The 24,998-nt window shown below is 35.7% G+C and overlaps 1 protein-coding gene across 2 annotated transcripts; it reads left to right on the top strand.

Annotated features, from left to right (window-relative positions):
- Window positions 1-554: 554 nt before the first annotated feature.
- MYL1 (myosin light chain 1) lies at window positions 555-24,998 on the top strand. Of its 2 annotated transcripts, none has more exons than XM_046018357.1 (7): window positions 555-752; window positions 14,239-14,266; window positions 18,571-18,714; window positions 20,986-21,159; window positions 21,614-21,691; window positions 23,913-23,955; window positions 24,725-24,998. In XM_046018357.1, exons 1-6 carry the CDS (start codon window positions 627-629, stop codon window positions 23,939-23,941), a joined length of 579 nt encoding a protein of 192 aa, XP_045874313.1. In that variant the 5' UTR covers window positions 555-626; the 3' UTR covers window positions 23,942-23,955; window positions 24,725-24,998. The 2 variants fall into 2 exon arrangements, with proteins under 2 accessions (XP_045874313.1, XP_045874314.1); XM_046018358.1 differs by lacking the exons at window positions 555-752; window positions 14,239-14,266 and adding exons at window positions 13,117-13,169; window positions 13,961-13,985.

The raw sequence follows: 24,998 nt of genomic DNA, 5'->3' as shown, positions 1-24,998 counted from the left end.
TTTTAAACACCACCACCACCTCTTTGCTGACCAACAGCTTCTTGCAAATTATGGCAAGGGGGGGGGGGGCGGAGCATGAGCAAAGGAGCTGAGTGAAAGTTGGTGATACTCCCTGCCAAAATTCCAAGTTGAAATCAAATCCTTCAGTAAAGTTTCTTAGGCATGAAAAAAAGAAAAAGATTTACAACTTCAGCAGAACTGTAATTCTACCAAGAAAAAGTATCAGTCAATCTACTTTACCGTCACCAAAGGATCTGAACCTGACTTTGTCATACTTCTTTCTCCTTTATATATGGAGGTGGGCGGGCGGGGGGGAGAGAAGGCAAGAGGAGTTTAAAAAAAATTGATGAAGTCCTGACCCTTTAGATTCCATTTATAGTCTGAGCCCGAATGCCATCCCCCTTGACTAGCGAACTGTCCAATCCAGCTGCCTGTGTCTGGATTCTATTAGGCACTAAGTGAAATATATATGCATGCCCTTATACCATTTACCGCTCTGGGTCCACCTTCAAAACACTGGGCTGTGGATCAACTGAAGCACCACTCCTCTTCCAAGAATCCTTTTGACAGGTTCTTTTGGAGGTGCTCCTTTTCCTTTTTTTTTTTAACCCATCGTTTTAAACAAAATGGCACCAAAGAAGGACGTGAAGAAACCTGCTGCTGCAGCCGCCCCAGCCCCAGCCCCTGCCCCGGCACCTGCACCTGCCCCAGCCAAACCCAAAGAAGAAAAAATTGACCTCTCTGCCATTAAGGTAACTAAAGGGGTGAACAGTTTGGTCACTGAAACATCTTTCAACAGTAGGAAACTCTAGGAACTTGCAAAGGGGTATGTTTTTCACTGAGAGAGACAGCGTTACTACATGGACTGGTAGATTGGAGGAGAAAAGAATCCTGATCAGAAAATAAACTCCAGCGTATAACTTCAGTTCAATTCCTATGAATATGATATTGTCTTCGGAACCTGTATTTGCACTCATTTTTTGCTCTCTGGTTTTCTTTTTTCCCTAAATGGTCAGAGTGCAATTTAGGGATAGTAAGTGCAAAGGTGTTTTACCAATACTTAAACTGGCATTTTGTTTTGTTTCATTTTGTTTCATTTTGTTCTGTTTAAAAGAAAATCTCTGTGGAAACTAGATCCCTTACCTTAATGCCGCATCAAAAGGAAATTTTTCACCCCTGCTTGTTTCCAAAAGTTTAAAAACAGCTGATGACCCAGTTGTCCTGGCTGCATTTATTTGACAGCTGCTGTATTTCATCTGAAAAAGAGAAGATTTTTGCAATTCAAGTTAATTCCCCCTTCAGCTTTGCTTAATAAAATTTGATACAACACTAAATTAGATCTCAGTGCAGACAATTATGCACTCAAGTGTTTCAGTGACTATAACTGTCATCTTGTTTATCTATATACAGTATTTAATTCAGAATGTGTGAGCTGCTTCTAAATGAAACTAACCCCTCAAATACTATAAAACTTGGTTATATGGCTTTTAGTTTATGTCTCTTGAGCTCTTGTATACTGATCTTTAACTAAGAAGAATGTGATTGATTTTTGCATCCACACTTTGCTGTGATCAAAGTTCTCAAAGGCCAAAAGATGATCTGCTTTTGGGAAAATGACACAGTAGATGTGCCTGTTACCCCTCAGTGTTGTGATCTCTCAAATGTGCACCTTCTTCTTCACTGGGGCTGGACCGGTGAATGACAGTTTGAAAATCTTTATGTAATGAACTCTGCCTTACATGGAAAACTAATGGGCGAAAGGACCTATTAGGTGATTTTCTCTCGTAAGCCAAACATTCTGTACGTAATAAATCTAAATTTTGCTAACTTAATAACTTGTTTAATTGTAAAGACAAAGCTGATCTATAAACAAATGTTTCATTGAGTATTTTAGCATAATCATGGATTTTTAAAAATACTTCTGACATAAATATTGACTTGGATCACACTTAGATATATTTGATGACATTAAATAAATACATTCATAATTTTTGTAACATTCTAGTTAAACATGAAATTTTATGTTCCAAAGTGGGTGTGGATTATCAAATATTTTATCTTGAGTTTGTAGGTACCTACAGTCACATTTGAAAAAAGTTGGTCAGAGAATCTAATATTGGTTAGGAACTATTCCTAATGAATATCCACTTAGGAGGAGAAATGTGTGTCAGATCTTCTAATAAATGGTTTTCTACCTAAAAGACTGCATATAATTCATTAAGAGGAAACCAAATTTTTCATCTCCAGCAATTCTAGTTAATGTATCTTTATAGATGCACACTGACTACAGTGTGCGTGATTATGCAGTGATTATACAGTGAACGTGATTATGGCCATGACAATAATTCCAATCATCTGTATTATTTGACTCTCCACTCTATCCTAAGATTAGATATATGAATCAGCGTCAAAGCTGTTCCTCTGTGTTTATTGTGATTTATAAGACAATATTATCTCTTTGCATCTAGGATTACAATATACAATCTAGGATTACATATATATATATGTGTGTGTGTGTTTGTGTGTGTGTGTGTGTGTATGTATATATATATATATATATTTAGTCTGGCAGTAAGAAGTCTCCAAGAAAAGACAAAATATCACTTTTTTAAGTACAGAAATTAAACTGATTAGTTGTTCACAGTCAGCAGAGAAGTGATGCCTTTTAAAACTTGAAAAATTGGTTTATCCTTTAATCTGTATGCTGAATTAGTGCCAGCATGGCTAATGTAGCTAGCACAACTACACAAAAGAAAATACTCTTAGAATGTCTCTGTAGTGATGATACTAGTTCATTACAGAATGAGAGATGGGATGGATCCTGATAAGGATGCAAAGTAAAAGGAGCAGTTAAATGAATGTAGAAGAAACAGGAAGAATTTAACCTTTATGGTTCACTCAGAGAGCCTACTCCTAATAGAAAGAAAACGAAAAGAACAAGATTGAAGCTAACATATTTTTGTAAAGGAATTTAAATGCCTTCAATGCTTTGCATTCATCAGTATGAATTCAGTGCACATTTATAGGTATTATAACCAAAGAATGTGGTACAACTTGAGAACCATATAAAATTTAATTTCATCCTAGTAGGTAACAAGGCTAATTAAAATGTACATTAAAACATTTCATATTATGATGCTTTTAATCACTTAATGATGTTTCTAGATATATTACCTCATATAAGATAAAAACTTTTTTCAAGCAGAGAAAATGAATTCTAAAGAAATTAATAGAGCTGTTATATGTGTTCATTAACTTTCTGAAAACTCGATAAAGAACAAAATTTAATTGAATTTTAAACTTTCTTTTATAAATCATATAAGATTAGAAATTCAGCTGTCCTTTAGCCTTTGAGTAATGCTGAAGTGTAGGGGTGACTATCTTTGCATAGGACTACAATCTCGGGAATGGTAATATTTAATTCCTCAATATTATTCCTAGCTAATATCTGTATTCCACCATATAATATACCATGTTTAATAGCCATATATTTAACCATAAACTCTGAACAATCTTTAATATTGTTAATTAGTTTTATCAATTTCTTTAATGTGCTTTCCTACCCATTTTCCTAGTTTGTTGGTTATTTAGAACATTTGTTCAATTGTTCTAACACAAAAACTTCGATATTCATGGAAGGAATGCTTACCTGATGTCCCATGCCCATGGATGTTCTATGAGTATCCTTTTCAAAAACACAAAGACTGCTGATATTTGAACATGAAAGTTGCTGTCCTGGGTGGTTCTAAGCACTCTTCACTTTCAGAGAGCTGACACTTCCAACAATTATGCCCAGGATAAAGAACACTGCCTGACAAAATCGCCAGTGTAGGAATTAAAATCCACCATGAGCATAGTTGCAGGTGCAAACACAAGAATTAACACCTGCTGCCCAACACTTCAGCCAAGTGTTGGAATAAAGAAAGAAAACAAGTAATAAGATGGCGGTGTGTCTAGTTTTTAAAAGATCTTCAATGTGTAAGTAAATGTTTTGCATGATGCATGCCTTAGGTGATATGTCAGGATTGCTATGAAGTGATGAGATTTGGAATTGTGTCTTTTTTTATGGTGCTTAAGTTCTAATTCTTGCTGTATTCACTGTAATTCAATCAGGTCATCTCTGACTAGATACTGCAGGCGATATTACAAAAAGTGGGAAAGGTACAGAATGCATTGACAGAAACTCATCCAATAACAAATCTCAACAATTTACCATACAGTCAGGGAGATTTAAACTTTCAATTTAATGGGTAATGTGGAAATAGAGCATTCCCACTAAACATATAGGTTTACGGATGGGTATTCAGTGGAGGCAAATATTCTGTATATATTGCAATGCCTGACTTGTTCTGGTCCAGGTATAGGATTGTCTGTGTTAATCTACAAATTCTTTTTTCTTGGCTCTAACAAGGCTAATACAAACCCAGTCCCACTTTGAAGAATTTTTGGGAAAATCAAGTGAGGTCATGGTCCATGAAAGGCTTTGAAAATTATAAAGCTATTTGTAATATAATAATAAATATTCACTGAGAATTAACTCTGTGCCTTATTACTTTATTTAATACTTAAAACATTATATTGAGGGGTGCCTGGGTGGCTCAGTGGGTTAAGCCTCTGCCTTTGGCTCAGGTCATGATCCCAGGGTCCTGGGATCCAGCCCTGCATCAGGTTCTCTGCTCAGTGGGGAGCCTGTTTCCCCCTCTCTCTGCCTGCCTCTCTGCCTACTTGTGATCTCTCTGTGTCAAATTAATAAATAAAATCTTTTTTAAAAAGCCAATCAAACACTATATTGAGGTTGTTTTTAGCCTCATTTTGCAAGAAAAGAAACTGAGCCTAATGAATTTCAGTAATAACTAGTAGGTGATGGAGCTAGGATTTAACCTTTCAGGCCAAATCCAGAGTCAACTGTAGTAATCATACCCTAAACCACCTCCTGTTCATGAAGAGAAAGTTACTATTAAGAATGCATGAAGAGGGGCGCCTGGGTGGCTCAGTGGGTTAAGCCACTGCCTTCGGCTCGGGTCATGATCTCAGGGTCCTGGGATCGAGTCCCGCATGGGGCTCTCTGCTCAGCGGCGAGCCTGCTTCCCTTCCTCTCTCTCTCTCTGCCTGCCTCTCTGTCTGCTTGTGATCTCTCTCTGTCAAGTAAATAAATAAAATCTTTAAAAAAAAAAAAAAAAGAATGCATGAAGAAAGGGCACTTGGGGGGCTCAGTTGGTTGAGTGACTGACTTTTGATTTCAGATCAAGTTATGATCTCGGGATTCTGGGATTGAGTCCCCCAAAGGGCTCCACACTCTGCAGGGAGTCTGCTTGAGGACTCTCTCCCTCTCCCTCCGCCCATCCTCCCACTTGCATTCTTTCTCGCTCTCTCTCAAATAAATAAATAAATAAATCTTTTTAAAAAGTGTGTGAAGTAGGGGTCCCTGAGTAACCCAGTTGATTAAGTTTCCAACTCCTGATTTCAGGTCATTATTTCAGGGTTGTGAGATCAAGCCCCATGTCATGTTCCATGCTGGACATGAAGCCTGCTTGGGATTCTCTCTCTCTCCCTTAGTTAAAAAAAACAAAAACAAAAACACCTAATGTGTAAAGAAGCATTTTTTTATTCAGAGGAGTGTCAGGTAGAGTGGATCTCGTATCACCCTGCACAACCCTGTGTAGCCAGTGGAGGGAGTGACAGGCACATGTCAGAGCAAGTTCACCTAGACTTTGACCTTGGCAGTCCACTACTCTTCTGTTCTCCATAGCTCTCTCCTGTCTTTGCACCTGTTGCTGACAGGTTGCGTGCTCTCTTTCACAGCTAGAAGGTGGGAAAATTAGGAACCCAGAAAGACTGCTAGTCACTTTGCTCCAGCTTGCTATAAAAGGTTGTCCATGGAACATGGATATTAAAAAAAAAAAAAAAAAAAAAAAAAAAAAGGTTGTTATGAGAGTAGATTAGTTAGTAGTTACCAGGGATGGAGCTGGGGGTGGGAGAAATAAGTGAAGGTGGTCAGAGGGTACAAACTTCCAGTTATAAGATGAATAGGTTCTGGAACCTAATATACAACATAGTGAGTATAGTTAACAATACCATATCGTATACTTTAAAGTTGCTGAGAGAGTAGATCTTTAAAGTTCTCACCAGATAACACACACACATTTTTTTTATTTAAAAAAACAATGTGACATGATGAATATATCAACTATCTTTATTGTGCTGATCATTTCACAACACCAAAATCATCAGATATCAGATCATGTTGTATGCTTTAAATTTACCCTATGTTATGTCAATTATATCTCAATACAGCTGGAGAAAATAAACTATACCAAAGTATTTTTAAATACTCTTAAATGTAATGAAACAGACTGAATTTTTAAAATAATTTTCATTTTTTAAATTAAATATACATCACACCAAAACTGGACCTCCAAATTTTGCCATCAGGCTAATATTTTAACAAAGGTATGGGATCTCTATTTTGCTTACAGATAGATAGCATGATTGAAACTGGGAAGAAATATCAACCATATGTCATTTAGAGTGATATGTAGGAACATAATGCCACATGTATAACAATTAAATCTTAACCTTAATTAGCTAGAGGAAAAGAAGTAGAAAAATAATACATATTGTCAACTTATTATTATAAATTATTTATTTATATTATTATAAATGTGAAAACATTTATAAGTTGTCTTTAAGTTCTCTTTATGTAATTTTAAGAGTTTGTCTTTTTTGAGGCACCTGGGTGGCTCAATCAGTTAAGCGTCCAACTCTTGATCTCAATTTAGGTCTTGATCTCAAGGTCTTGGGCTCAAGACCTGCACTGAAGGTTATGCATGGGCGCTGTGCACTGGGGGTTCTAAGCTGGGTGTGTAGCTTACTTTAAAAAAAAAGAATTTGTCTTTTTTATACTCTGGCCTTTCAATAATATAAATTAATTTTTACTATAACTATACTGTGACAAATTGCAATATCAATCCATTTGCAGCGTGAATATAACCTCAGGAGCAAAAAAAAAAAAAAAAATTATTTGAGACTACCACTAGGTATCAGTATCAAGTTTCCACTCTCAAACATCTATGATGTACAAGAAGAGAACAGGTGGAATGGAGGGGGAAAATGCTAAAGGACATTCTGTAACTCTCTAAAATTATATTTTGAATTACATGTAACTGGATAATGTCTTTGCAAAGTAAAATGCAGTTTGGAAAGGAATAGATATACTCACCAATTAATAGTGAATAGCCCTTTTAATTTTAAAGATAATGAAATCTTTGCAAGACAAGGAGACCACAAAGTGACAGTGCCAAATTTAGACTCTTGACATTTTAATGTTGCAAATAAACCCCCTGGCAAGTTGTCTTTAGAAGTCATTCCATAATTACCCAGCATTAAGCACCATCTGACTCATGGAAATTATGGAAAGGATTATATTTAGTCTGCTGATCCTACACTTTCTTCTGCTTCTCCTCATACTGAAATATTTTTTGTATGAAAATAAGATCTGCTACAGTTTGTTTCTACATCAACTTCTACAGTTTGTTTCTCACTCCAAATCAGAATTTGGAGGGCAAAAATTGCAATATACAAGTAGTAGTGGCTTTAATTATACTAGTTAAAAATTTAAATTATATGGACGATAAATCCTTGCTTTTCTGGATAAGTTAATGATAAGTCATAAGTTAATGATAGTGAGTCGAAGCCAGACGGAAAAAATATACACTAAAGATAAAACCACATCTTATTCAACTTTATATTCCTCCTTCCACTGGGGCAAGTGAAGTCTTTGTATCTAATAAGTGCTCAATGGTACATTGTCTCTTATTTATATAACATCTGACTCACTTGAATATAGTTTTATGAAATTATATTTTAACTCCTTATCTAAATTACTTCAAAATAACGAAAAATCTGAAGATGTATAGACTTAGGTCACATTTTAAAATTTTTATTAAAATTCACTTGGGCTTCACATTAATTCTTACTACTTGAGTTTTTAAGCACCATGCCCTTTCCTATTAAAAAAGTGAGTTGAAGTGGATTCTACTAAAAAAAAGCATGGAAAACTCACAACATTGCAGAACCACAGCAACCCTAGAAATCACAGAGTATAATATTCTGTATTTGAGGAGGCCATTACCCAGATAAGAGAAGTTATCTAATCAAAATACACATGCTTTAATGTAACAGAACAAAATTCTGTATCCTTCAATCCCTGTCTAGTTCTCTTTCCACCATATGAAAAGACCTGACATCTCGGACATGGTAATGCCAATATTCATATATCCCTGTGGTCATAAGAGGAACTTTCATTCTAGATAAGGAGGAAAAGCAGATACTTTTAATTTCTTAAAACACATACACCAAGAATTTTTCTAATGCTCCTATCTTAAAAATAAAAAGAAGAAGGAACAAAAACACAACTTGGATTTTTAATAAATTACATACAAACAAGGGTATAAAGTGGAGAAGGTATGATTCTTTAATCTTAAATCTATCAATTATTAACCATAGGAAGCTAATGAAAAATCTGAAGATGTATAGGCTTAGGTCACATTTTAAAATTTTTATTAAAATTCACTTAGGCTTCACATTAATTCTTGTAGGTGTGAATTGTGTTATTTTAATAATTCAGCCTTGGTCCAATGTGACCGAATTCAGTTGATTTGTTCACACTTTCTGAGCACAGAATTACTCACTTCCCCTTTCTGTTCAGGTCAATGTATCCAATATAGCCATCTATTCTCTCGTGTATTAGAGAGGCTGAGCTGGTATTGTATTCTTAATTTCTCGTTGTTCTGAATTTCTCCTTTTTATATCATATTATAGTCACGAGCCCAAGTATATCCTTTGTTAAGATAAGAAACAGAAATGCATTGAAAAATATGTATCTCCCTTAAATTAAGTGAGTTATTCTGAGGCAAAGAACTCTTTATTTTCGAAATAGCATTTCTGCTGGCCTTTTATGGTGAGTCCTGGTAACTCTGAGATTAGAGTGAAAATTAATAATCTAAATTTTTGTTAGGGTTTGCATACATCCTAGGTCTTTAGAGGCCTCTCTTCCTGGTATTAAATTAGATAACATGCCTCAGTGTTTTCTTACTTGAATACTAGCCCTGGTGAGATTAACTTCTTTAACTTAGCCTTACCAGGCATTAGCCTCATTCTGTCTTGCAGGCAAGATAAAGTTGTTTAAAGACTACAGTCTGTGTCCCTTCCTCAGGCATTTTCACTCAGTATTCAATGTCATGGATCTCCTAGATGCTAAAGCTTAACATACAGCAATTTCAGAGCGTATTTGATTAAATTAATTTTAATATTTTCCCTATAAATTAATTCCTTCTATATACCAGAAGCTTTATCTTGTTTTTAATCAGTTAACCAAACATCATGATTACTAATAGAAAAACACTTCTCAAAGTGAGGAAAGATTTGTAAACATTGCAATAAAAAATCCTTTTCAGTACCGCCAGTAAACTACTACTTACCTAAATCCAATACCAAAGAGTACATGAGTCACAAACATGTGAAATGTAGCTATTATACTAACAGTCTAATATAGGTAACAAGCAAAATGGAAAAGCCCCATGAAAAAGCAAATCAAGTGTTGGCAAATTAGAATTCCTGATCATAAACTTTATATAAAATGTAAGGAAAGGCTCTGGAAATATAAAGGCACATATATCAATAACTCAAAATGAGTAATGGGTGTGCCTAGTATGTACTTGGCAGATCTAGGTGCTGGATGTGAAGCACTGGGGGAGATTATATGCACCTCCTGCAGAATGGAAGCTCTTTGAAGGAGATGAAGAAGTCTCTTCCCTCAGGGAATATATATAATATTCTAGAGGAGAGCTCATGTTTGAAGGAGAAAGTTACTATACATGCATTCTAACGATTTTAATTTATTGCAAATCTGTTGAACTAATATAGGCAAGGTATTTTTTTAGCTCTACGGGGAATAAAATATAAGAATAAGGCAGGGACAACACTTTAGATGGCAGGGACATATTGGGGTAAGCCCATGTCCAATTTGTATCATGGACAAAGGTAAATGGCTTTTCAGTAATAGCCTGGCTTTCCCGAAGTTTACAACCAGGAAGGTTAAACATCCTTCAGTTGGAAGAAAAGAGCTGAGTAAATAGAGAGAAAAAGTTCTTTCAAAAGGAGAAGATTTTACCAGGACTTTGGATAGTTAATTTCTAAGAAACAGAGATGAGAGGAGAGCATTCCAGATAGAAGAGCCTTGAGTCTAATTTTTAAAACAAACCAAATGATGACACAGCAAACTGAGTCCAAAATCAGCTGACATTTTGTATTTATATCAGGCCTTGTACAAAGAGCTGATGACTTCATCACTACAACACCAAGAAAGGGATGCAAGAGAAACTTTTCATCATTTGTGAGTGTACCAAAGATAAAGTAACATTTCCCATTTATTCTTTGAGCACAGCATTCAGGTCTTTTATTTAAAACTATAGTTTAAAAAAAATTTTTTAAAAATAATAAAATAAAACTATAGTTTAGGGGTGCCTGGGTGGCTCAGTGGGTTAAAGTCTCTGCCTTCAGCTCATATCATGATCCCAGGGTCCTGGGATCGAGCCCCGCATCGGGCTCTCTGCTCAGCGGGAAGCCTGCTTCTCTTCCTCTCTCTCTCTCTCTGCCTACTTGTGATCTCTGTCTGTCAAATAAATAAATAAAATCTTTAAAAAATATAAAAAATAAAAAAATAAAACTATAGTTTATTCTCTAGGATGGACTACACTATAGCCTTTTGCACTGTTGTCAATAACTTGCTTACACATTTACTTTGATTTTCAATAGGTACAAAAAAATCTAAACTCTGATCTTCTTTGTGGTAAAGATATACAGAGAAAGTAGAGTGAAATAATTTGACAACTGCTTGCCACTTCTATTTTAATAATATCATACTTTTACATCATATCCAAGTGGTTAGGAATAGCTTATTTATAGCATAAATACAACTTTTTAAAAAGAAAAATGACTTTCCAGTTTACTCCATGGATTTTATACAAATTTTCCATATTTTATACAAATTCAAGGACACACTTTTCTACTCAAAAAAAAAGAAAGAAACAAAGAAAAGGAAATGAGCATTATGTAGGGCAAATGATAGGCATTCTGTAGGGCAACTTTGATGGATTTTTTATTATTTGTAGTTATTAATTCTACTAAAGATCTGTATTAGTTTTCAGTATTAATCATAGGACAATTCAAATTTAATGACACAATACATAAATATAATTACAAGACTAAAAAGAACACAAAGAAACATGGTCTGTTCTCATGGCTTGAATTTGGGCATCAAAAATCAGGAGACTCCAGGACTGATGGGAGGAGGTGGGCAGGGGATGGGCTGAATGGGTGATGGGCATTAAGGAGGTTATGAGCTCTAGGAATTACATGTAAGTGATGAAACACTAAATTCTACACCTGAAACCAATTTTAGTACATATGCTAACTAACCTGAATTTAAACAAAAACTTGAAGGAAAAAAATCACAAGACTCCAAGTTATACAATTATCAAAGGTGACAAATTACTACTTTTGTCCTTCCCTTCCATTCCTCCTAATAACTTAAAGCACTTACATTTTTCTATTAACTTCCATTTCTCATAAACACTCAAAATGTCTTTTTATGAAAATACATTTTCCTGGGCAGTAATATTTTTTAAGTTATGTTTTTAATCCTCATTTTGACCCAATGAGATTTTTTTTCACTACTTGTAAACTTTGGACAAAAAGTAACATATATAAGAAAAAAAAAAAGAAAGTGATATGCATTTAAATATTGATTTCTTTCTACATGGCTTGAAGGAAAGCTGCAAAGCATTCATCTGCCCAGCAGGGAAGAGACTTCATGCTTGTGGTGACCATTCCTTTAAAAACAGTTGCTGAGGGTGCCTGGGTGGCTCAGTTGGTTAAGTAACTGCCTTCGGCTCAGCTCATGATCCCAGAGTCCCAGGATTGAGTTCCACATCAGGCACCCTGCTCAGTGAGGGGGGTCTGCTTCTCCCTTTGACCCTCTCCCCTCTCATACTCTCTCTCTCATTCTCTCTCTCAAATAAATAAATAAAATCTTTAAAAATAAAAAATAAAATAATTGCTGAGACAGCACTTAAATAAAAATTTATCCCCAACATTCTTTATACTTATAACCTACTTTAGGTATGAAGAACACTAATAAACATGTCGTCTGAACATTAGTGGACATGCTAGGACTGATCTTCCTAGGACCACTTTTCACAGTACCATTCTGGGAAGAGAATTGCCTCCTGTTTTCAGGTAAGCAGCCATGAGAACCCCTTACCAGCCAATTCCTTAGACATCTTTAAAATCCCCAAGTATAAGTTGGCGTTTGACAGCCCCTGCTTTGGGTCTTTCTGGAGACCGAGGCTGGAAGAAAATACCCATCCCTCACGTAAAGAAAGCTAAAGGAGGATGGTGAAAATGGAGCTCTCAACCACCGCTGGCTTAGATACACTCTCTATGCCTCAGAACACAACTTCCAAAAGAATGGTCTTTAATGAGAGGCTTCAAGAACAGACCACATTTTCACATGGGTGAACCCTAAGAAACACAAAGAATACGCATGGCCTTTTCAAGTCTTCTGCACTTGACCACAAAGGACAGAGCTCCAGAGGATGTTCCTTCTGAGTCACTGCCATTTGAAACCCCAAACCAGTTCCATCCAAAAAATTCCATTAAATATCAAAACTTGCTGACTTGCGGTTTGCAAAGTCCATAATTCACCAAAGAAGGGGTCAGCCCAAGTGTGAGGGAAATACTAAGCTCCCCTGCCACTGAACAAGGAAGAAGCTTCTTAAAAGAAGAGGCTCCAAGAGACCATCTCAGGGATGAAGACCATAAAAGTACTGACAGGCTTCGGTCTCATTATGGCTGTCCACTCCCAGGTTCTGGTTGCCTAAAAATAGCCCTCAGGGTGCAGAGCCCTCCTTCCTTTTGCCCTAAGAAAGCTAAAGAACTCTCCAAGAGGAGTGGCCGCTTGTCTCTGAAACCTGATGCTAGCTCTGAGGTCACACCTTCGCCAGCAATAAAGGCAGCCTCAGCAAAGGCGTCCCCACTCAGGGACTGGAGCGGCCCTCAACTCACTCTTCAGCTTTGCCACTGTTCCACAGCCCAGAGGCTCTGCCATGGTGGGTCCTAGGAGAAAACGGTTTGTCCGTCATAGGAGGATATAATCGTGCATATGATCTTACTGAGTAGAAAGGCAGTCAAGGAACAGAATTGAGGAGAGAACATATTCAGTATTATAAATCTATAGAATCTGCATTTGGGTTTTTTGTTGTTTTTTTTTTTTGAGGTGGGGTGAGGATAGAAGACATTAATTCGAGCTGTTATGCTAACTGAAAAAAATACACCTTGCTCCCCAAAGCAGTACTTTATGCTTCATTAACTTTTGCTAGATCATGTAAGGTTTATTATATCTAACTGAGGGGTGAGGGGAGGAGTGGGAAGTGGAAACTGCTAGTATAGCAAAATAGTATACCTTTAAAAACAGTCTGATGGAGGTAGCTAAAATTAAGTAACCTACTTCCGACACATCAAGCAAAAACCTACTAGTTAAATAGAAGAAAGACTTAAGGAAATCTTTTTAATGCAATGTATCTGTATTTCTGAATGCATGATATCTGTATTAGACGTATCTTAAATACATCACAGGCTACTATATTATTCCAGGAAGTTATCTGACTTAGCATTTGTTAAATCATTGATTCATTGATTAAGTTACAGAGAGATGTTCCCTAACTATCTTTTGCAATAGTATTTTTCCTAGATTTGAAAGTATCCTAAGGCAACCTTCTTATTCTATGACACCTACATGTCTTCCTAAAAATCTCAGAACAGAGAGCACTCATTCTTCTGTCAATGCATTTGAAAGAGTACTAGTTGTTTCTTTCTTTCTCCCTCTCTCTCGCCACTGCAGTCCTTCAGTGCTGACCAGATTGCTGGTAAGTGAATTGAGCTTCTCTACTCCACATGTAGGCAGAACCCTGCCTAGTTTCTGAAATACCCCTTATTTCTAAGGCATGTTACTGCGTGGCTCAACCTGTTAGTGTCTAAGCTATGCCTGAAGTCTGAAAAGTCGGCTTACTTTTGGAGCTTACTTTGAAGATTACTCAGGGAATGAGCCTGGATACACTTAAAAATCAGGACATTTTTGTTTGGTTAAAATATTCTTTGTGGTTAATTTCTTTCTAACAGATCGAGTTCTCTAAGGAACAGCAGGATGGTAAGTTTAAAAGATACAGTTGTTAATATGTGCACACTCATAAAGATGGCATGTGAGAAAACCGACTCCTTTGGGATGAGATTAGCTCTTCCTAATTATCCCCACTGGTGTTGCCACTCTAAATATAAATGCTCTCGATCATTCTAAGTTTTCTCAATGTGAACCCCTTGCTTATAATCAGTAATCAAAGGTTTAAGCCAACAAAAGACAGATACCATAAATTAGGTCCTTGTGTTCATTGATTTCTAAATAAAACCATTTCGATACAGTAGCCAATACCATGTATTTAACCCCGAAAAATGTTGTAGGTTATGAATGGCTAATCTGTTCATCAAATCCCTAAAGAAAGATTTAGCAGGTCTGAATTGTTCAATTTAGAAAATAATATTGATTGTGAAACTGCCCAATTACCAAACCTACAAAATTTCATGGGCATGATAGTGAGTTGAGAGAAGCAGATGAAGCGGATAAGAATAAAAATGAATTCAGAAACAAAGAAAGAGGAGTAGTTTATCATAAAACTGCAAGGAACATTGGACATCTCCTGGTCCATCTTTAAAGATCAAGACAGGCTCTCAAAGAGCTGATAGGGTTTGCTCAAGGACCCAAAGTATTAGTAACAGGATCAGCATCTGGTGTAAGTTTAAACTAATGAGAAATTTCATAAAAACAGTTACTAGCCGGAAGACCTCAAACTCTTAAGATTCAAGAGAATCTGAGTGGTTTCCCTAACACTTCCACTTTTTCTCCTTCGGGCCTTTGGATCCAAGAGATCCTGTGCCCCACAGGATGTGTTAATTCTCTAGAAGTGTAGGGGAGAATGTTTTGTTGAGCCAAAGTGGCCCAAGTTCAAAGAAATGGAGACAGAAATACATCTCTAGAAGGGAAGGGGAGAAAAATTTAGTTAAATGATAGCATCTAAATTAGGATATTAGTCATAAAAATTACTATGTATATATACATTATGATATATAATATATAATTATAAATATAGCTGTTTGATAAGTAGGTATATAAATACTCAGTTCTCTACCTAAAAAAATTCCACATTTTCAGTTTGTTTCAATGTCTAGAATATTCATGTTTGGACATTAATTAAGAAAAAAAAGGATATTTGCCATAGTAGAGACTCATATTTATCTACATCATGCTGATAGTCTCTTGATGGCTCAGAACTCAAGAGCATTTGAAATTATACTACAAAGGGCTATTTTTTGTTTTTATTGAAACCAGTGGTAATTTTACTATAGTTTGTGTGACTCTTAATGCATTTTTAACTAGTGATTCTGCTACATTATCAGCTACTGCAACCCAGTCCTCTTAAATATCTCAATTATAGTGCCATTTTGACCACGAAACTCTGGTGAGACAAAGCAACAGAAGACTTAAAAACCCTTGCAGGGACAGAAGGACTTACCATTGACCATTAAACCTATAACTACATATATGAACTAGGTTTTAGGTAGAGAGGTTCAGGAAATGTTGGTGTGGTAGACTGGTTTTCTCTTGTGCCAGGAAAACAGATGGAAGCATTTAAAATGTATATGGAAACACAATGCTTTCAGAAATGAATGAAAATTTCCTCTGTTTCCTTCCTTGTTCAGTACTTAAGAGTTTCAGTCATGGCTGCTCTATTTGAAAGTATCACAGGTCCCAAGGAAAGGGAAGAAAAAGAAAATTATCCTATTCTAAAGGTTTATGTCCTGTGCTGTCCTGTAGAGTTGCCACTTGGTTATTAAAACTGAAATTTTTGTTAATTAGAAACAAATACATTTAAAAATCTATTTTCTCCGTTGTGCTGGTCATATTTTAGTGCTCAGGAGCTACAGTTGGTTTTTAGGAAACCCAGATCTAGAACATTTTGATTGTCATAAAAGGATCTAGAACAGTGTTGGTCTAGCCAGGGACTGTCAGTTTTTTTCATAAAAGGCCTAATTGTCAAATGGCAGACTTTATTGGGAGTACAGTCTCTGTGAAAACAACTCAACTCCATCACTGTGGTATAAAAACAGCCATTAACGATACATAAGAGAATGGGATGTTTTCCAACCAAACTTTATTTTACTACTACTACTACTGTCACCTGCCACAGAGATTCCTTCAGTCGGATGAGTCTGCGCAAAATGGATCTTTAAAATAAATGTACTTGTCTTACTCATTTGAAGAGAGCCATGTATTCAACACTGAGTATGAAAAGATTTATTGAAAAACAGGACTTGGGGCTTAATTCTGGAAATTCTAGCATTAATTTACTACTCACTGAAGAATGCGATGGCCAAAACAGTATCAAATGTAGATCACTGAAGTTTGAGAATCATGGCCATGGTTTCTCATGTTCTGGTAATAGGCTGTTATCTTTTTTTAAGACTCAAAATTTAACATTAGCTATGGTATAAATAATAGTAAATGTATAGTGAATCATTACTATACATTTACTATTATTTATACCATAGCTAATGTTAAATTTATTTAGCTATTTACTACTTTGGTAAAAATAGTAGTTTGCTAATCCATTATTCTAAACTCTTCAAGAGAATAAATCTTAAAAATCTGAGGTAGGAAGAGCAATTATCTTTCTGCCCTAGGCGTTCAAATCAATGAAGGGTTAATGTCAAAGAGATTCTGTTACAGCCCATAAAATGCTATTTCTATATCCGCATCTGACCAGGGTAATAGTGAGCCTGCTGAGCAATCTGCACAGAAGCCTGGAGCCAGTAACAAGAATAGTTCAGTTTCACATGTCCCTTAGAAAGACAAAAAATAATATTTGAGTAATGACCCCACTGTGTCTACAGCATGCTTTTTAGTTTAGGGGAATGATCTTTTATAGTCAAATTGCATAGAATCTGAAGGGAAAATTTGAGCAAACAATGGCGATATGATCTATAGTTGATTGTGAATATAATGTCTGGTGCAACCTTAGATCAAGGAATGGACGGAAGCTAAAATAGGGTACTTTGCTGAGAAATCTATCTAGATGGATCTTTGGATCTGAAGCCACTAATGGCCTAAATACATTGCTTTCAGCTCTACCAGTTCCTTCACAAAGGTTTTTTGAGTGTTGCTGGGATTAACTCCAACAAATTGCCATCAGTACTTTTGGGTTCCTCAGAAAACTGAATTATATTAAGTTAGGAATTTCAGTTGAAATATCATTTCTGGACCCTTAATCCATGGTAATATCCTTTTCTGTCTCTTTGGTATACACATCTTAATTCTTTGTTAACATAATTATGAAAGGCCAAAATTGTTCCATCAACAAAGAAGCACAATATTTAGGGAAAGTTAGCATTAGAGTAATTGTGATAAAAATAGACAACAGTAAAAATATGTACTTACAAGTACACACATATGAGTACAATGAGACCTAGAAAAATCTGAATAAAATTGGTGGAGTCTATCAATGTGAACATTCTGGCAGTGACAGTATACTATAATTTTGCAAAATGCTATTATTGGGGGAAGCTAGACAGTATTTAAGAGATCTCTGCATTTTTTCTTAAAATTGTATGTGAATTTATAATTATCTGCACAAAATTTTAATTAAAAATATATAATTAAATTCTAAAGTTAATATAGCAACACGTTGTCATATGTATTATCTGAAAAAAGAGTAAAGTTTAAAGAGATTATCATCATGATAGATCCAAACAAATATTTCCCCTTCTGAACTGATTACACCAGTAATCAGCCTATTAAAGTCATACACTGGTTAAATGACACTCTAAAACTTAGAAGTTTGTTTCACCTTTCTAATTTTTTTTCCTGAAAAATGAAGTTGTTCCTGAAGATAACTAGTCAAGGGGAGAGTCTAGGAAATTTGTATTTTAAGAGGAGGTTTTCCTAAATAATTTGAGAAATCTGGGTTAACCTCCTTGTAATTCTTGGGAATTACAAATGACAAATGATTGAACATTTGTTTTCTTTAAATTTTATTAACTTTCTTAATTATGAAGAGTTCCTAAGATTTCTCAAGACCTCAGAATTTATTAATCCAGTTCTGCTTCCCAGGCAGATGAAGGAAATATGAATAAATATGACAAGGAGCTTCAATTTCCACATCTGATTAATAATAATACATGATTTTAAGTTCGAAATGGTTTTAAAGCAATCCCAAAAAGAAATGTCAAAAAGGATGGTGAATGGCAGTTTGAACTAGGAAAAGGAAGAGTCCAAAGATAACTTGAATGGTTATAAAAGTTGAAAAACAGAGGAGAATGTGAACTGGATCCTTGATGAAGTTAGGGGTAATTTATAGTTCTGAAGGAGAAAAAAAGCATCCTAATGCATCTTGCTTCTTGCAGAATTCAAGGAGGCGTTCCTCCTGTTTGACAGAACAGGTGAATGTAAGATCACCTTAAGCCAAGTCGGTGATGTCCTTCGAGCTCTGGGCACAAATCCCACCAATGCGGAGGTCAAGAAGGTGCTGGGAAACCCCAGCAATGAAGGTAACCAGATTTTCCAAGCAGCTGGGAAGCAAGCTCATGTACACACATGAGAAAAAGAGAGAGAGAGAGAGACAGTGTGTGTGTGTGTGTGTGTGTGTGTGTGTGTGTGTGCCCATGCACATGTAAGAGAAAGAGAAATTTATTGAGAAATAAGGTTCACAGAAAAGACTTTAATTTGCTTGTGATGGTAAGTGTGTTTCTTGTCTGTCTAGAGTCTCAGTTTTTTCCTCCTAAGATAAGTTAACCTTCCTTTGAAAATTTGTAAGCATGATAAAATTTTGTGCTAATGAAATAAAACCTAAAGCTAACATTGTCATCATCATCCTACCTATGTTCTTCCTTTAAAGATTAATGAGTGAAATAATATCCAAATCTGCAAATTTTTTTTCAAACCTTCAAAGTCAAAAACACATTTTGACAAAGATGTTAAATATCGCTAAAACACAACACACTTTGTAAGCAACTCAAAGGCACGATGACAAAAGCCATGGAAATAAAATCTCAGTGCTCTCAGGAGGTTGAAAATACCTGCTGACTTGGCCCTGTGCTCTGTCTGTGACCATCTTAGAAGTAACTTAGCTCTTTTAATTAAGAATCGATAGAATGCCATGGTAATTAAGAGTATTTTCTATTTCCCAAGAATTACAAGAAGACTTAAAAATCTAAGTCCAAAACTGCATTCCGTACCTCCAAGTAAATCCTGGTACAAAAAGACAGTGAGATATGTAAGTGGCAACATCGTAGCAGTCATTTGCTTGATACAGTAATCCAGTTATTAGTCTTCAAAAAAATTTTTCTGATTCCAATGGTTCATGGCAAAGTGTAAGCGTTTATTGGAGAATACCACCCTGAACAAAAAGGACGAGACAACACTGAAATTTTTTCAAGTAGATATTTGGGCTGTTTATCTTTGCCATGAGGGAAAAGGAAAAGGCAAATAATCTCATTTCCCCCTTGATAACTGAAAAGACTTCTCCCTCGTTACCAAAATGGGGCGAGAGGAATCTGATTTCAAAGAAACCCACCTCTAAATCAATCTGCTGGAATTTTTCTCAAACTTCATTTTCTTTAGAGGAAAATGTCCAGGTAAATCACGCAAAAGTTAGCTGTGAGCATGAGATAAAGTGAGAGAGCAACAGCCAGATCTTATTCTGTAGGCGCCACTTTCTAACTTACCAAAACACCCATCTTTTTTAGAATTATTAAGTAAATGTTCATTTATTCAGTGTTCAAATTTGATCTTTTTAATATCATTCCATTTTTATTCTATGAGGAAAGACTAATAAAAGGGAATTTTGGTTTTTGGTTTTATCCATTCACATCCATCTGGACAGTCTGTTTGATACTTCTGTTGTGAACACAATTTACTTTACCATACTGAAGAAAACCTTACCATTTCCAGACCTCTAAACTGCAAAGAAGTCAGGAAATCACAAGGAATTTGACATGCCCTCATAGGCTTCTTGTTAACGTTATTTAAAACTTAAAGAAATTGAAGGCTTGGGCGCCTGGGTGGCTCAGTGGGTTAAGCCGCTGCCTTCGGCTCAGGTCATGATCTCAGGGTCCTGGGATCGAGTCCCGCATCGGGCTTTCTGCTCAGCAGGGAGTCTGCTTCCCTCTCTCTCTCTCTGCCTGCCTGTCTACTTGTGATCTCTCTCTGTCAAATAAATAAATAAAATCTTTAAAAAAAAAAAAAAAAGAAAGAAACTCTCCAAAAAAAAAAAAAAAAAATTGAAGGCTTTACAAAAGCTCAGGACAAAGGAGGCATATATTTTAAAGTTAAGTTTTACTGTATTTATATGCTTATGGATTTGTTGTGTCAGTATATATTTTCCATTCCTTCTCTACTATTTATAGAAAATATTAAATTGACAATACTAATAAAAAGTAGCTAACGCTTATTCAGCACTCAGTTTGTCCCAGGTATTATAATAAATATTGCAGGTATGATCTCATTTAGTGCTCACACTAAAACTATGAGGAATCTCTATTTTACAGCTGAAAAAGTTGAGGTACAAAAGGATGAAGAAATTTGCCCATGGTTTTAATTTGCCCGTAATTGTAAATGGTAGGTTGGGGAAAAAAGCTTAAGCATGAGGACTCCAGAGCTCATGCTATTATCTATTACTAATTTTTTGTCATCAGCAACTTACCAACTGAAATTTAAGCTATATGAAGATATTTTAGATCCTCTGGAATGAACTTTCAAGTTTAATTTGTGATCCAGAAATGACATTTTATGGTAGCTAATAACTCTCCAATTTCTTCCAGAGATGAATGCCAAGAAAATTGAGTTTGAACAATTTCTGCCCATGATGCAAGCTATTTCCAACAACAAGGACCAGGGCACTTATGAAGACTTTGTTGAGGGTCTGCGTGTCTTTGACAAAGAAGGCAATGGCACAGTCATGGGTGCTGAACTCCGCCATGTTTTAGCCACATTGGGTAAGGAAAATTTATTTCAGAGGACTTAATAGGGCAGAATATATAGGAAAGGGCATGACATAGGGGGATCAAGCTCTAACAAAATAGGTAGGGGGAAAAGCTACAAGATGAAAAAGAACAGTCCAAAATTAATGACCATTTCCATTGGCTTCAGTGTCAATGAGTTTGTTTTGGGGAAATGGTTAGCTTAAAATACTAGAAATGAATAAGTAAAGTAAAGCATCTTAGTTCTTAAAGAATGAGTTTGGATGACCAGGGATAATATGTATTTAATTCATTCACTTAAAAACAATCCACTGACAATGTACTAAGTATCAGAGGAACAGAATGGGCTTGATTTCTATCCTCCAGGTGCTTATTCATAGTCTCTAGGAACCCAAAACTGATCGCTTATGATGGTATTTAGAAAATAGCCTCTGGCCTTTTTTCTGAAAAAATAGTTCTATTTCCTCAGGTGAAAAAATGAAAGAGGAGGAAGTGGAAGCTCTGATGGCAGGTCAGGAAGACTCCAATGGCTGCATCAACTATGAAGGTACGATCTCCCGTACTCAGTGCTTATGGCAACTCTCAACTGATTGTGTTGTTGATAGACTCCTTCTGATCTTGAAACAACTTCTTTGTCTCTGCCTCTTTTATTGAATATACCCATGTTCTTTTTTTTAATCATCAATCAATTACACAATAACTCTAAGAAGATATCCTCTAAGAATCTGACTATATACCTAAGATTTTTATTCCAGTGGGCTTTGACTCTCCTATGCATTGTGATACAGATTAAAGTGTGTTTTCACGTGTATTTTTTCTTGCTAGGACTTTATAAAATCTCTGTAAAATAGACAGGGTTTGTGTCGGAATAAAGTACAATAGAATAGTAAAGTTGGAGAGATCTCAAAATCCTTTACAGGAAATAATTATGAAAATGAGGAAGTTGAGGACCAAAGAGGTCTACTTACTGAGTGAAGGTCAAATCATTAATGAAAGGACTGGTGCTAAAATTTCATTTATCTCCTCGTCTGATTTTGCTTAAATTAAAGTCATCTCATGGCCAACCGTCTATGTCCTGCTACCAAATTACAGCAGGCTCACCGAGAGGGTCTGAAAAACAACACACCCCACAAAATAAAGATGCAAAATAAAATTACATGATACAATTTGTGAATTTTAAAATTTCCAATAAATTGAGAAACTTATCTATCCCCCCAAAAAGACTAACCTGGCCACTTTTCAACAAAGCTATGCTGATAGCTTTGATGTAAATGTAGTCTTATGAAGTCTAATGACTTGGGAAAAAGTAAGAAAAGAGAAGCAGAGAGAAAAGGAGGGAAGGAAAGGAGGGAGGAGGGGAAGAAGAGGAGAGGAGAGGATGGAAGAAAAGGAGAACAGTCAGCTAAGCACATCTTCACTTACGATCTTGATTAAACTTTACTTTTTCCCATAAATAACATTTTACATTTGGTTATTGCTATAAATACATGACATAAAAGAAGAATCATTCAATAAATATTGTTTGGAAGTGAAGAGTCATCTAGAAAATAAAATCAGACCTGGATCTCCTATCAGAATAAATATCAAACGGTTCAAAAATTTAAATGTAAGAGCTAAAAGCATAAAAGCCATGGACAAATTATTTTATAACTTTTGGAGTGGGAAGGTGTTTCAAACACTGATAAAAACCCAGAAGGCATTACAAGTTTTGAAAAATGCCACCACATAATTTTTTTAGCTCTATATGGCAAAAGCCACCAAAAGCAAAGTTAAAAGACAAATAGCAAACCATAAAAAAAAGCAATCAGTATCAGCAAAAGCTCATTTTCTTAATTAAAAAAAGCTATTGCAGATTAATAAGACTACAACCCAACAGAAAAATTAACAAGTACATAAACAATTTGCAGAAAAAGAAATAAAAATATCTATAAATATAATATGCTAAACTTCACTACTATAAAAAAATGCAGATTTCTACATGGAGATACCATTTTTCAAAAAGATAATTGCCAAAGATTTAAAGTTTGACAACACTTTAGGTTGAGGAGAGGGTGTAAAAGCAGGTAATTTCATGCATTCCTGTTGGGAATGTCTATCATTAAAATCCCGATATGGTGGTATAGTATTAATAATTCTAGCAAATCTACATCATGCAATGTGGTTTTTAGATATGCTTGCACTCAAGTGAGATGAATGATATGTGGTTATTTATTACTGTGTTGGTAAATATTTGAACAACTTAATGTCCACCAATGTAGGATGTATCAAAGAGATTCTGATATACCTACAAAATGAAATTCCCTACAGTGCCACCCCCCCCCCCATGATAGTCTTATTTACGGTCATTCAGTTAGAAAGCAAATGCAATAGAGTTTGTAGAGTATGCCCCCATTAGGGTGAAAAAGAGTTTTAGAAACAGATATTTGCATTTTCTTATCCATGCATAATAGCTTCACCAACTTTGCTGTAAAGAGAAACTAGATAGATGGGAGACACTGGTGAGGAGTATTTCGTTTTTGTTATAAGCCCTTTCATACTCTTAAAAAAACTTTTATCCATGAGAATGTACTACTTCTTCAAAAAATGAAGTTTACAAAGTCAGGGGAAAGGCTATGAACCCAGGATAAAGAATAGTGGACTGTACTGAGCTTAAAACAATAAATGCTCCTGTTACAGCTAAGAAAAATTAAGATTGAACTTAATTGCTAAATCTCTCTTTCATTAAACTTGATGGTCTTTAACTTAAACTGTCTGTATTATGCCCACAGCTTTTGTCAAGCATATCATGTCCAATTAAATGGAGCTTTCAAGGTAAATACCCATTTGTTTTTATTATATAAGGCTTTCTCAATATTGTGTATTTAAAAAATTCAACAGCTTCACTTTATGTGCTGTGAACATAATTAGTATTAGTTTTTAGTTAAAATTTATTTACATTAACCAGAAAATATCAACTCCTTTCAATTCATTTCAACTCCTGAAATGGGTTACTTGGAAACAGAGTATTTTGGGGGCGCCTGGGTGGCTTAGCTGGTTAAGTGTATCCTTCGGCTCAGGTCATGATACTGGGGTTCTGGGACCGATCCCCACGTCAGGCTCCCTGCTCAACAAGGAGCCTGCTGTCCCCCCAGCTCGCTTGCTGGCGCTCTCAAATAAAACGATCTTAAAAAAAAAAAAGGAAGTAGAGCATTTTTGCATGAGTATAGAAGCAAAAATTTCTGAGATCTTTGCTGCCGTCTATAAACCTTAGTTTTGATTGTACTGTAATTTTGCAGTGGAGATTCAACGAGCCTGAGACTAGTTAATGAATTTAGCTGGAACATCACACTAATAAAAGTATGAGCCTAATTTCTTTGAATAATTGATATAGTATTTAACAACTACTGCTCTAGAAAACCAGGTTATCACAGCTTGAAGTTAAGCACTTGCATCTATCTAGGTTGTTATAAGTATGAAATGGCTTCCCATCGAAGTGCTGGTTCGTTTGTGCTTTTTCTTCTTTTGCACTTCATTTCCTCCTCAGTTTTCTCTCTGAAAAGATGCGATCAACATGTAACTCAATTTTCCTTTTCCTTTCCAGATCAAGCATTGTTTACGAAGACTGGCTGGAACCTTATTGCAATAACACCCATGACTTACTGTCCAGAACTGCTTACCATCATTCAGAAAACAAAACAACGTGGACCGTTCTAGACTGAAGACTCCCTGTACTTTTATACACTTCACGTTCCTCTCTGAATTGTATTTATACCACACAAATCAAGTGTCTCCCACTCTACACGAGAAGGATAAATACTGACAACCTCAAATTCAAGTACCACTCTTCATTTTCCACTAGGGGTCAATGAACAGCC

Source organism: Meles meles, chromosome 9, assembly GCF_922984935.1.
Source record: "Meles meles chromosome 9, mMelMel3.1 paternal haplotype, whole genome shotgun sequence".
Lineage (NCBI taxonomy): Eukaryota > Metazoa > Chordata > Mammalia > Carnivora > Mustelidae > Meles > Meles meles.
Note: the sequence above shows the minus strand (reverse complement) of the source record. Positions and strands in the feature narration are given on the sequence as shown.

Bases quoted from the DNA above. Each gene is read 5' to 3' on its own strand.
- MYL1 (XM_046018357.1), top strand. From the start codon at position 627: ATGGCACCAAAGAAGGACGTGAAGAAACCTGCTGCTGCAGCCGCCCCA. The intron at 753-14,238 runs GTAACTAAAGGG...TCTTTCTAACAG, and splicing joins TTGACCTCTCTGCCATTAAG to ATCGAGTTCTCTAAGGAACA. The intron at 21,160-21,613 runs GTAAGGAAAATT...CTATTTCCTCAG, and splicing joins CCATGTTTTAGCCACATTGG to GTGAAAAAATGAAAGAGGAG.